The sequence below is a fragment of the Trachinotus anak genome, unplaced genomic scaffold, assembly GCF_046630095.1.
Source record: "Trachinotus anak isolate AG129_WGS33_773 ecotype Australia unplaced genomic scaffold, CSIRO_AGI_Tana_v1 ptg000013l, whole genome shotgun sequence".
NCBI lineage: Eukaryota > Metazoa > Chordata > Actinopteri > Carangiformes > Carangidae > Trachinotus > Trachinotus anak.
This window is the reverse complement of record NW_027273864.1, coordinates 16,789,511-16,803,247: the sequence shown is the minus strand read 5'-3', so window position 1 is coordinate 16,803,247 and position 13,737 is coordinate 16,789,511. Positions and strand designations below refer to the sequence as shown.

The 13,737-nt window shown below is 37.6% G+C and overlaps 1 protein-coding gene across 2 annotated transcripts in view; it reads right to left on the bottom strand.

The window, feature by feature from the left end:
- Nucleotides 1-322: 322 nt before the first annotated feature.
- Nucleotides 323-13,737, bottom strand: part of LOC139631011 (voltage-dependent calcium channel subunit alpha-2/delta-2-like) — a 38,351-nt gene continuing 24,936 nt past the window's right edge. The window contains exons 19-38 of one of the 2 annotated variants that reach the window (XM_071494926.1): nt 13,647-13,718; nt 13,351-13,422; nt 12,398-12,459; nt 12,177-12,253; nt 11,928-11,988; nt 11,734-11,831; nt 11,546-11,636; nt 11,354-11,416; nt 11,154-11,257; nt 9,872-9,970; nt 9,645-9,736; nt 9,491-9,538; nt 8,771-8,842; nt 8,250-8,402; nt 8,117-8,169; nt 7,834-7,889; nt 7,319-7,442; nt 7,103-7,212; nt 6,909-6,991; nt 323-5,991 (exon numbers count right to left, since the gene is read on the bottom strand). In XM_071494926.1, the coding sequence (XP_071351027.1) occupies nt 5,896-5,991; nt 6,909-6,991; nt 7,103-7,212; nt 7,319-7,442; nt 7,834-7,889; nt 8,117-8,169; nt 8,250-8,402; nt 8,771-8,842; nt 9,491-9,538; nt 9,645-9,736; nt 9,872-9,970; nt 11,154-11,257; nt 11,354-11,416; nt 11,546-11,636; nt 11,734-11,831; nt 11,928-11,988; nt 12,177-12,253; nt 12,398-12,459; nt 13,351-13,422; nt 13,647-13,718 (1,686 nt within the window). In that variant the 3' untranslated portion in view covers nt 323-5,895. Of the gene's footprint in view, nt 5,992-6,908; nt 6,992-7,102; nt 7,213-7,318; nt 7,443-7,833; nt 7,890-8,116; nt 8,170-8,249; nt 8,403-8,770; nt 8,843-9,490; nt 9,539-9,644; nt 9,737-9,871; nt 9,971-11,153; nt 11,258-11,353; nt 11,417-11,545; nt 11,637-11,733; nt 11,832-11,927; nt 11,989-12,176; nt 12,254-12,397; nt 12,460-13,350; nt 13,423-13,646; nt 13,719-13,737 lie in introns of those variants that run through there. The other variant, XR_011693266.1, reaches the window with a different exon arrangement.

Genomic DNA, 13,737 nt, shown 5'->3' with positions numbered 1-13,737 from the left:
GAACATGCTGCCACAACCCTGAATTTCTTCCCTGTTTACTTGTCATGTACAAATCCTGTTCTTTCTTTCTTTCTTTCTTATTACACTGAAATAATATACATAAACCAAATTTGTTGTTAAAGTTACAGTCAAATATCAATATTCTGTGCTTCATTGGATTGGACTGAAGAGCCCTCTAGTGTATAAAATGTTATGGTTGTATGAGGATGTGTGATACCCTCTGTACAGTGCCACTTCACATCTCTTTAATTATTAACATGACTGGTGTAAAATAAATTTTTAAAAAATTATGAATCAGTGATGAACAATAACAATTCAGAGCTGAAGTGAAAAATATCAATAGCATTTAATCACCAAAGATATAAACATTTAAATATCTATTTTGTAATGTGACTGACAAAATCTTTACAAAGTTAACCTTCATCTTCTGCAGACTGCTTCACATCGTCTGTACAAAAATGAGGTGGCGTTGGAGACTGGCACAAAGAGAGGAAACTGTCCCGAGTAAACGACAACATCAGCAAAATGAAAAGCAAAATTACAGCAAAAACATTAACATTCTTATCTTTTGATACGAAGCAAATAAAATGACATAGACATACAGTAAATATATATATTTTTGTCTGTTTTGCAGATTTTCTTGTAAACTGCTTATTGTGCCGACACAAGCTTCAATCACATTCAGTTCCTTCCTGCTCAATAAAATATTATTCACAATATTCAAATAAATTAACAAACAAATAAAAGAATACATAAATAAGCAACATTTAAATCTATTTCATAAACAAAGTTAATTGATAAAGGGGCATCCCCACACATGCCACTGCCTTGTTTGGTTGTTGTACAGCCTTTAAATGCATAAATCATTATCAGCATTTTTTTGTCACTTTGAGATATTTTCCATAAATAAATGGCAAAAGTTTTTATCAGGCAGTATGTTGCTCATAACTCTAAATGTCTCTGTGCTTTTTACTTACGGCAAAACACCTAAGTTGCAAACACTGAGTTATTGTAGGCTTCACTGAAGTCAAACTTTCAGCTTCATTTGTTTACACACAGCAAAGAGCTCTGAGGCCTCAACATCACCCGAAATATCCGCAGAGGGCGCCATCGCTTCTCCCCACAGTGATGGAGAGCTGGATGTGGACAGGAATGTAAAATATCCATCAGGCTATGTACACAAATCTGTAAATTGTCCAAAATATCATGCAAATAAATACTGGTAATTCAAAACAAAACTACAACACTGACCTCAACTGGAATAATATACTGTAGGCTATCAAGAGTTCCACAAAATGTCTGTCCTTCATTGTGCAACAGTGTTGTTTGAGTAATGTAATATGCCCCAACTGCAGGTCTCAGAGTAAAAGCTTTTGTTGTTGTTGTTGTTGTTGTTGTTATTGTTGTTAGTTTTTTGTAAGCAGTTTTTACTGAGGTCTCCAAACAGTGTTGAGCTTTAAACTGCTTCTCCAGGTCCCCACCATGCTGGGGTACACCAGAGGAGCACAACAGTAGGTATACTGTACATAAACATTCACTCGTTTCATTCAGTCCTAATGGAAAAGTACATGTTTCCGACAGGCTTCAAATACAGAATATACAGTGTGCAGATGAGATACAGTAGAAATCTATGAAAATGGACAGTGTCTGTGCTTTGATTCAAGGCTGAACCGCAGTGTAGAGATAAACGACATGTAGCAGAAGGGCAGCAGGGTTTGTTGTCATCGCATCGACAAACATCTGTCCATGAGAAGGCAGGAGGGGAGGCCAGCTGCTCAACACACTCCTGTTGTGCTCTTAAAAATGTTTTGTAAGTTCATGAAGAGCATCTTTTTTTATACATATTCGCTGACCGAGGAGTCCATTTTAGAGTTGAACCAGAGCAACCCTTGAAATTCAAGTGTGTCTCTCACATGGCCTGCAGGATGAACATCCACAGCTAAGAACAAAATGTTCCTGCCATCCAAAACAAGTGCAACAAGGCACTGCAGGGTGGAGTACCCTGACAGATGGGGAAAAAAACAGCATTTTATAAATATTTTGTCAGAAAAGCTTTTTAAAAATATCCCCCACTAACTCTGTAACCATAGTCAGGGGCTGATAAGTCACTGTGGGAAAATGTTTTCAGGGTTTTATCATGCATAACTCTTTATGGATAAACACTGCAATATAAGCTCTCTACCACTGACAGTCTTCTTTGCTGCTTTAAAGTGGCTTAAAGTCCCTCTCCACTTGAAAACAGCTTTTCTTAATGTTACCTGGATGTTTGACCTCCACTGTGCAGTATGAGAATGATGTGTTTGCAGAGTTTGACACTAGAAGGCAGGTTTCACATTTCACATACATTGTTTGAAGAGGGCAAATGTCTTTCTTTGTAAATCAGACTTTAATACATGTATACAAGGATGATTTGTGTGGAGCCAATAACCAATAATCAACTCACACCAGTGTGATGTGAAACCTGCAGCCTCTAGTGTCCACATATTGAGAACAGACTTCACAGTAAAGTAGGAGACGTCTTGTCCCTAGCAGTTAAACTTTTGAAACAAAAATGATTTGCATATTTAAATATTCTGGATATTTCAAGGAGGAAGAGAGAGGAAATGCAATTTTGGGAAATTTTAACTCATAATGAGTAAAAAAAAAAAGATTTTAACTCTCAGAAAAAATCATATAAAGCACCATCATTATTCCAAGTACAGTATTTCTGTATGTCTTACATGTTTTTAAACATCATATATGCCCCAGACTTGTTTGTCAAAATAAGCAATAAATGCAGTTTGGTTAAAAAAAAATAAAAAATTAAATTTAAAAGAAAAACCAAAAACAGCCTGTCAGGATACTGAACATTGTGCTCACTCTCTGAACTACAACTGCAAATCTTTATACATAAAATATATGTAGGAGCTGAACTGATTAGTTGATTCTCAGTGATAATCAACGAACTGTTGAGGCATTGTTCAAGGAAAAAAGGCCAACCATTCGCTTGGTCCAGCTTGTCCAGTATGAGAATTTCATGCTTTTCTGTGGTGTATATCAATAAATTGAATATTTGTGAATTTGGACTAAACCAAATCCTTTAAACATATCAACTTCAGCTCTGGGAAACTGTGAATGACATTTTTTGTAATTCTTTTTTTTACATTTTATTAACAAAACAATGAATGGTTGATTAATTAAGAATAAATAATGGGCAGAACATTTGATGATGAAAATAACTATAAGTTGCAGTTTTGATAATCAATGTTGTGTGTTATTTTGTTTTATGGGGTCAATATTAAACATGTCATATATCTCAATTAAACCATACCAAAAAAAAGGAGTTTTAACCCTGAAATAAATAAAATAAAATGTACACTAGTATGCGGTGCAACACTTCTAGCTCAAGTAGTAATGAGCCCATACATTCAATACTGGGCAGACAGCTCACTGTGACTAAACTGCTAAGTCTTACAGCTTCATCACTTTGTAAAAAGTTGAGTCAGACATCGCTGTGAAGATGAGGTATGCATGATAAAATGAAAATATTCTGCCACAGCGAGTCATCACTTTCAGTGAGACATCAGGGGAATCTCAACTCAGGGTCAAAAAGCATCACATACTAATAATATATTGATAACACCGAAAGCTGTTCAGAAGCTACATTCCCCTTACAGAAGCATACATAAGTGCATAAATTCAGACTGACAAACAGTGATAATACAAGATACAAAAACAAGAACAAAGAGCTTCCCATCAATCAAACAACAAATACATTTAAAAACATGTCGGCCACGCACAGATGTCTGCACATTTTGTGCTATAAGACCAAAGAGATAACACTGCATTTAAATTACTCTTCATTTGATCATAAACCAAATGTCGCTGCTAGAATAAAGTATCCAATTATAATAGAATTATTGCATCAAACACTGTGCAGTGTAGCCTGTTCTTAAATATAATGGTCAATTGAGGATGCACTACGGCTCAAAATCAATTAATGTTTGATGATTTTGGTCTTCTGTTGTTTGATTTTTACATCTTTTAACAACTTCTTATTGGAACTGACTGTAAGCACAGTATCTGTGGAAACATTTCAACAACACAAACATTGACTTAAACAATCCTTGTAACACAATGAAACTACATGGATGTTTCATCACTGATGTGTGTCATGAAAATTCAGAAAAGCTTTTTTCATCTGTTGTCTCATGTGTGCGCTGAGAAAATAATTTTAGAGGAAAAAAAATCTCGTCTAAACCATCGCAATTCTGGCAGAAATCTGATGGACTTAAGAGACAAACAATACTTGAGATGGCAGCGGGAAATCATTCTGGGTCATGTATGATACAATTTATAATACTGAAATTATCTTGGCAAAGGTCAGAGGTGGACTGAAAGACACTGAAGTGAATGTGAGGTTCAGGCCCGGATCTACTATCAAGTAAAAACAGCTCTAGGTGCAGTACCTCCTTTATGTTTAAAAACATTCACCAGGACCAGACATGCAAAAGAAAACAGAAGCAGATAATATATTCTAAGCCCACAAAAGCAAAAGTTGCCACTGGCAGCATCTAAGCAAACTACAGGTGGGAGTTTGAACCCTAAAGCTTAACCAGCAGCCGATTCTGTCTATTTATTGTCTATTTATTTACATGCTCATGCTGTAGCAGATTTCTTAATGCACGGTGTGCACAATGTAAAATTGTCAGTTGTGGAAATGCTGGGGATAGCTTTACCAGTTGTACTGTATGGAAACAGTAAATCCATCCAAAAAATTTGAATGCATTACAGTATATTCAGAGTTGTTCAACAATACTATACAATGAAAGATCTAAAAACTCAGACTCACGTCACATCAAAGTAATTGTATCACTCAGCTGTGAACTTTAAATAAAAACTAGGGTGTGTCCAGCTTTGTATTTAGATGTAGACCATTTACCGAAGTAGGCTACTGTATTTGGGTTCGGTGTTGTGGTTGCTTGTACTTTACTGAAATATTTCCATTTTATGCTATTTAAAGGTACCCTGTGGAGTTTCCAGTCTGATCACTGGCAGAGGTGTGCTTTTCTAAGTGGTCCTTTGTTTTAAACTGTGCATGTGAACAGAATCTTTGTTTACAAGAAAACTGCACAGAGCACCTTTAATACTTTAACTTCACTATATTGTAGAGAAAAATCTTACACTTTTTACTCCATTACATTTACTGACAGTTGTAGCTCCTAACTCTCAGTTTATGATTTTACACAGAAAATTATATTAAATAGATAGACAGAATACTCAGTAGTGGAAATTAGCTCCATCTTGACGAGTTACAACATTAAAACGCTGCTTACATATTAATATGTTAGTAATAATATGTATAATCCTCAATATTTAATCATTTTTGTGCTAATACTCACTACTTTTCTTATTAATTTTGACTTTTTTGTCTTACATAGTATTTCTGCGGTATGGTATGACAACCTCACTTCAGTAAAAGAATCCGGCTGAGTTTTTAGGTCTTTTCTCACCCACATTCAGAACCAGAAACTGTGATAGGCATCTGTTCCAGCTGGTTGCTTATTTATTGGACTATTAAAAGTATATTTCTGTTGCCTCTCTGACTTTCTGCGTAATTGTTTATGTGGCTTAGCCCGTGTGGAAAAAATTTCAAACATGCTTGTCCCAGTTTGTGTAGCATGCACACTCAACACATTCTTTGTCCATATTTTGCACTCAAGCCCTCAAACACCAACAAATGCATATGCAATAAGGCAAAAAAACAAAGACCTGATCCGATATTTTTTCACCCCTAGCACAATGCGCTGTGTGCTGTTTGTAGATTTAAAAAAAAAGTATTTTGCAGTTGCTGTTTGATCTGACCTTCAGTAGATCCGAGCCTTAACCCAAAGAGATGAAAGATGTTTGTACGTGTCAGAGATGAAAGGGAGGCAGAATAAGCTGAATAAAGAGAAGGACTCCTATGGAGGACTGCAGAGAATGACCCCGTCCACACTCTGACGTGTTTTCCTGCAAAGAGAGTTAACAATAAATCCTCTTTTTCCAGAGTAAACGGAGCAATAGCACTTGAACACTATGAAAGTGTTTGCACTTCATATATGGAATTTATGCCTCAGTCCTCAGTAAGCTATGCTATGGAACATTTTGAGGGCAAGTCAGTGCTTTATTAGCTTGCAGACTAGCTAACTAGGCCTAGCTGATTGATGTAGTTCCTTTAAAAAAACTTATTACTGCATGTTAATCACTGTATAAAATTAGATGTGAAAGTCATAGATTTACTTAAATTTAGACACATAAAGTTCTTTTTTTCTTTTTAAGAAACTACATTAATGATTTTCAGATTAGCCAATTAGCTTTGTTAACTGGCCAAAGTTCACTGGCTAAAAACCAAAATAACTAAGTAGAGAGTAACTAGCAAATGGAGTTTAATAAAAGTTTGGGAGCAGACAGAGCTCTGAGTGAAAACTGAGTGGAAGACATTATCGAGATATGCTTGTGTGAAAACACCAAACACACAACAATTTTGTTGAGCTGAGATTTTTGTTTGGTAAAATCAAGTTATTCTTGATGTCATAAAATATTCTTTACAAAATATTATTTATGTGCTTGCAAAATATATGGTGATATGGGCAGGTGTTTCTATTAATTTGTCCCAACTATTTAATGAGGATAGGCTAAATAATAGAAACACATCTCTGCATTGCTTCAAAAGCAACAAAACATCTACATCTTCCTCCAAAATTATCATGCAGTTGAATCAACACGCGCATCTAAAACAGTCTCAATAAAAACTGAACATTATAATCTTAAGGAAGAAGGATTCATTGTAGGATTATTTTATCAAACTCTATTACTTTTAGCTAGGTGTTCCTAATAACTTGCCAACCAAGTGTATAATGACTTCTACTTATAGTGTATCTACTTACTAAGGCACTGTAGTCAAAGCAGGAAGTCGGGCCTTTACGATATCGTGCGTTGCTCAGTACTTCACATGGATTCTCCTCCTGAACTGTTGGTTTTTAGTTAAGGGAGGTAACAGCAACAGTGGCATGAATTAACCTGCCATGTAACATGGATGAACTATCCACCCCCAGCACAAATGAAAGCTCAGAAAGGATACACTCTGTCCTGACCTGGGTCAATCTCTCGATCTCACAGGAACTGCAGGGAAGCGTCTCAGCAACAACAAAGAGCAGGTTGGTGTTTTCTATCCGCTTTGCGTGGAACAGCCTATAGAAGACAGTGATGGATGTTTAGCCAACTCCATATGTACAGGGCAGGTCTGAGAGCACAAACACTCTGCAAATATATTCTGCTGACGTTCAAGAAAACACACCGTGAGCAGTTTCCACAGTCCTGGAGCACATTGTAGGAGTTGGTGGTGTTTGTAAAGTAGAACTGGCTTTGAATGGTCACACAGCTGCTTTCTTTCGTCTCAAAACCTTCAACTAGGACATCGTCTAAAAGGCAAGCATACACATTTTATGTGGCATTTGTGAAACATCCCTAAAATCCATCACTTTAGTTGTAGAAAATGTTGTTGTACTTTGGTTTACATTGATTTTTACACAGATTTTATGTACATATTCATCCAAAAGTTGCTGTTTCCTGGTGCAAGAACCTTTTTTAATGAGGACAGCTCAGGACATGTTTCTGGTAACAGAAGTTCAGGACAAAGGCCAAATAGCAAATAAACTGCTGTTTACACTTAGGAGTCCCTCAAAGCAAATATGATGTAAAAATACTAAAACAATTTTGCACTGATTTTTGTGGATTTTAGAAAGAAGAAAATAATTAATCCATCACTTCATGCAGACATTTCCACACACACAGATTAAGTTGATGCTTAACCTTGGTAAAGCCAGCTGTTGTAGGCCAGTCCATACAGTAGCTGCTGGACCACAGACCTGAAAAAGTTGTCACATTGCACCTTGTTAGACTGGAGACTGAAGTACGTTCTGGAAACATCAATAAATAACAGTTAACACATATCATGGCTACAGTGACACTGAGCTGAAAATAGGTGAGCATAGAAGAGCAGCTGCCAAGTATGAAAAAAGATTCCTTCCTAGGTTCATGTGCAGCAGTCTGGACACAGTTGGTGTCATCTGATTTGCAGTAAACAACATCTCACCATGCCACTGTGGACGTCCACCAGGCCATGCTGAGGATGTCAGCAATGGACGGCTGCAGAGACAGAGTATAGTAAGAAATCAAAGCAGATGTTAAACTGTCTTATAATCTAAAATGTGGAGGTCGTCTCTTACCACAAAGATGCCTCGCGGTGCTGCACCAGTGTGGCTGCTGCTGACTGGTTCACATGCAGACTGGTAGTGAAAAGACTGACGGCGGCTGAAAATTGAGTTGTTGTAGAGTGCGTGCATTAGGTAAGGGTCCACATCGCCAAAAAAAAGACCGATCTGTGATGGAATGAAAGAAAGGAAAGATACATGTGGGAAACAGCGCCGCTTGTGATTTAACATAAAGTTTATAACTGGTTTCCATTGGTTCCCTTCTCCTCCTGGATATTGAGTTCAACTGCATCGAATATCTTATTGACCCAGTGGGGAGACATGATACAAATATGTAATACTAATGGCTATCGTGAAAATAAAAACCCAAAAACGAATTCACAGTAAAATCGGAAAAAAAATAAAAATAAAATATCCAATATGTCTCTAACAAGAGACCTTGACAATCATGATTTTGAACACTGATACCTTTGCTTGGTATCCATAAACTGAATAAGGTACACAGTGTAGATTTTACTATATGGACACAGACATACCTTTTTCCAGTGATCTCTCTGATTGGACATAACCAGGAACCCACCATCATCGATGAGATAGCAGAGGAGGTCCTGTAGACGAGAGAACAGACAGTGCTCATAAAGAGAGTGGCACACATAGTAGCAGTTTTAACTTTTTAGTTTATCATTGATATTTTTATACTGAAGAAACAACTCACTTATTTCTAATTTCTTCTTAAATTTATCAATCAAGACTCCTTTGCCAAAACAAGACTTTTTACACAGAGTAATTATTTCTGTGCATTTGCTCCAAGTTTTCTATTTGTTAAATGTCAGAACAGAATAAAACTCTCAAAACAAGTTGGTATGTGTAAGAAGCTGTCAAAATAATCTCACGTCATAGTCTGATTTTTTTCTTGTTTTTTTTTTATGCCTTTTTAACGAAAATAAAATTTAAGCCTAAATATCTGACCAAAGGACTTGTTAAGATTGAGTTTTTTCACAGTGTAATATTGTCCACAGTCTCACAGCCTGAAACATCCTCACACTCTTAATCTGCCATACATAACGCAGTGCTGTGGATTTTGTTATTTACACTGGAGATGAAAGCATTTACATGTGCTCCTTTTATCTGTGAGCTGACTGCCCGAATCAGAGATGTAGCAAAAACAGCTTAACTCATGACACTGTCTGGCTGGTCTGCTACAGTCTGGTGGTTGTGTTAATATGAAAATAATAAATTTAAAAGAAGGCTCTTACATCAGTGTTCACTTCACAGTCCATTTCACAACTTCTGGATGGTCCACACTGTTTAACAAAATGTGTAATGAGAAAATAATGTCACTTTTGTTCAAGTAAATTCAGTTTTTGGGTGATTAATGATTAGAAGTAAAACAGTGACATTGTGCTGAACCTTGTGCGAGCCCTGTCGACTGTCTGACACGTTACTGGCCAGGATCTTAAATTTGTCGACCCATGCCTCCAAGTCCAGCTTCACTCCAACCACTGAGTGATGAGATGCACAAGAGCAGACCGAAAACAGTAACAAGGAGGCAAGAAGTAGCATTTTCATCAGAGAGAGCCAAAGCAGAGGTAGCTGATATCAAGTTGGGATTTTCCACATAAAAGTGCTTTTCTTACCTGCAGGTTTGAGCAGTTTGCCTCCTAAATTAACCTCGACAGCAGAACTAACCAGAATTCCAACGGTGCCGTTTTCTGCACCTATGGGGTCGTCCAAGGCTGTTCATCAACAAAACATGCAATTAAAAAGCTGATGACAGCCAACAGTTGGATGTCACACATATATAAATGTTGAATTTATCACTTTGAGTTCAGGTTTAACTTAAATTACCATCATTTTGCAGTTGTGTGACAAATACTTGAACATGGATGCTACTTGTTGACCTTAAGATGAGTATGTAGGACAAAACAATCTGAACTCAGTGGATTTACATACATTTATACAGCGCTTTTCTAGTCTCATCAAACACACAGAGAGCTTCTCAATAGTTACCTTATTCACATATTCGCTCATCGCACCCAGGAGGAGCCCGGGATCGAAATGCTGACCTTCTGATAAGTGGCCCACTCTACCTCCTGAGCCACAGTCGTCTACAAACAAAATCTATCGGAGATTTCGACCACATCTCACTGTCTTCATCAATGAAGCAAAAGGAACTGGCTCAAGTTACTGGCTGTGTGTTTGGATGGAGATTGTAACCACTGATCTCCGTTCAAAGATGGAGAAAGACATTCCACACTTAGGTAACTTAAATAGTTCATTTTGCTCATAAAAACAGTGACATGTTTGTGGACAGCTCAGACAAAGCTAGGTGGTAGCAGATCAGATTATTTTGTCACATATACCCAGCCAAAGGTCAAGAATACACATTGTTAAAATATTTAGATTGTTTAAAAAGAGATTGTCACAATAACTTTTCTACATATTTTTTTAATATATATTTTAACTTTCTTACTTTTATTACTTAGAGTTAGACAACAACTGATACCACTCTAATATCTATCAAATATGAAGCTACAGCCAGCAGCTAGTTAGCTTAGCTTAGTCTCAAAACTGAAAATGGTAAATCAGTCCTACTATCAGAACCTGTAAAACTCACTAATTTATACATTATATATAATTGTGAAAAAAAACAAGTTGCAGTTTGCATAGGGTTATGTGCTGAACTGTTTCTCATCTGGGTGAAGCCTCTGCTGGCCGCCTGGTAACCTCACAAGATAACCTGCTGCAAGCTCTAACTTCATATCTGCACAACAGTCATGAGAGTAGTATTGAACGTCTCAAAGCAAATAAGACTATTTTCCAAAAATGTGTAACATATTTCTTTAAACAAGATTTGCAGTCGTCTCACTTAATAAACTGAAGTCTGGTACAATGAAGTACATTTGCTCAGTTACTCACAGGATCTTACTGGAGGTCTGAACATGTAACCTCTGTTGTCGAGGCTCCGTCTGTAGTAATTTGAATTAAAGGGTTCAGGATCTTCCTCCCATAACTCAGCGGCTCTGTACAAACACGACACAAATCAAAAAATGACAGAATCTATGAGATTACTACCATATTTCTCTGCGTCAGTATGTAAGTATATCAATCTTACTCACATGTTGGGGAAAACCCGTGTTATTCCACCATCTGTGGACGCAAACACAGCCAGGAAGCCGTACCTGTAAGAATCAGTTTTGACTTAGCAAATTCTCTGTTTTGCATAATGTGTCTCTTTCAAGAGGGCACATTTTTTGCCACAGTAAATGGTGTGTAAGTGCAATGTACAGAGCAACAACAAGCTGACTCACGAATTCAGGTCCTTGTTCTTCCATACACGAGAGGCCAGCTGCCCAATAATCCTGGAATCCAAAATCAGGTTGTGGATGAGGCCTTGGTCACCTGAGAGAAGAAGACAAGGAGATAATATCATTGGTGTGTCATCTGCAACGTGGCAGATAAACTACTACTGTAAACTGTTGGAGCACATGTAACTCACACTCATCAGATTCTGGAGAAATATCCAGCATGAGTGATAGGAAGTTCTGCAAAAACTGGGTGTTGTTGTCAGAAAGGTGCAGGCGCTTGCAGTATTCCCTGCAGAGAGAGAACATGAATAAATAATGATGTTCTCTTTACTAACAGACAGAAGAAAGAGTGAAATGAAGAGAGGGAAGGAGAGATCACAGTTACCGTGGAGCCAGAAACACATGTCCTGATGATTCAAAAGAGCTGGGCAGCAACGACTGCATATCTGTAACACAGAGAGGAGCTAAGCTTTACTGATGTCCTTCACTTGTAAATGGCGTTGGATAAAAGCATCTGCCAAATGAGTAAACGTAAATGTAAATGTGACGTTCTTATTTTTCATCTCATCTACTATATGTCTTACTTCTCTCTGTAAAAACAGAAAGGTGAGAGCTCTGCCTTCCTGGTACTCACATTGAAGCTGCAGCATCACATCACTCAGGTCTGCCTGGATGTAGTAATCGTTGTAGGGGGGTAGTACCAAACCAAGACTGCAGGTGGCAGCATCCCAACAGGAGGAGAGATGAATGAGGAGACACAGAGAGGAAGGGTCTTAGAAGTGAATCTGTCTCTGTGTGCAGCAGTCACCAGCTGGTGGGGTGTTATTTGAAATGCATACCCTTGTGACCACTCACCTGTAATCTGTGCCGTTGATAGGAGTCCAGGTGTAACCCCTGTACACCTCATCGATGTATTGCTACAGTAAAGGAGATATTTTAATACTCAGTCAAAGCAATACAAGTAAACAGGCTCCAGCTTTCCTGCTTTTACCTTAACATGTGTGTAATATAGTTTTGTGGAGGCGTGACTGATTTTTTTGCAACCTGGATTTTAATATTGCACTTTTTCCCCTCTTTCATATCAGCAATGATAACATTTCACTGACTGCTGAGCCCACACAACACGATCCTCAGAAATCCAGTTCGTTTAATCTGTGATCAAAATGTTAATACCAAAATTCAACGCATAGGACTGAAACCTGTTATCTTTTAACATGAGTGCAACAGAGCAAATGGAAGACAAATGGGTTTATATTTTCAACTTTGAAACTAACATGGACAGCTACTCAATGGATCGTGTGATGAGATAGTTTTCTTCACAAGATGATGCGTTTTCAACTCAAAAAAGTATGAGAGATTTGCTAAAATTTATAAAATTGTCAAAAAATAATAATTGGGCCATTAACACGGTTACCTTCACCACTTGTTTGGAAATAAATGCAAAGTGATAATTAGAAATGTCCATCATATCATAGCTTACTCCATATAGAGTCGTGTACAGTGCTGAGTAGAGTAAGGCACAGGTGACCTAGAAAGTAGCTCTGCAGTGATTCATATGTCAGGCTTTAACTTTTTGAATTTTACCACTCATCATGTTGAACAGTATTATAAAACCAGGTCTACCTAATGTAGACCAGTTGTATTGTGACTGAGACATTTAAGACAATACTGCAACAATAAGAGGTTACCTCGGATTATATACCTGATAAATAAACACTGTTTGATATGTTAGTGAACTCTACATGAGAGCTACAGTCAGACCAAAGAGGTGAAATATGAGAAGCTTTCAAGAAAGAGAAATTACATGCCTCATCAATCGACTTGATCAGTGTTTTGACCTGCATTTCACCTGGTCTTCCATCAATCATTTGTCGGCGGATCTAGAGAATGAAAACATAATATTATAAGTCACAAACATTTTACAAAAACATGTTGCACAGGCTTTGGGTTACCTGCACAGGACACTGTGGACTGGTACACTGATTGTCCCAAGGCAGATAATGTTGTTCACTGGCCTGAGAATAACTTTGAAAAAGAGCTCAACAAACAGCAAGGAACAGAAAACGGCAGAAATTTTTCAGTTCCACTTGGCACTAAGGCTCACCTCCTCTTTATTGGTGTCCTCCACCTCTGCATCTAGGAAGTCCAGTGTCACAGGTTCAGGGAGGTTCACGAGCTGAGAGGAGTCGAGTAAG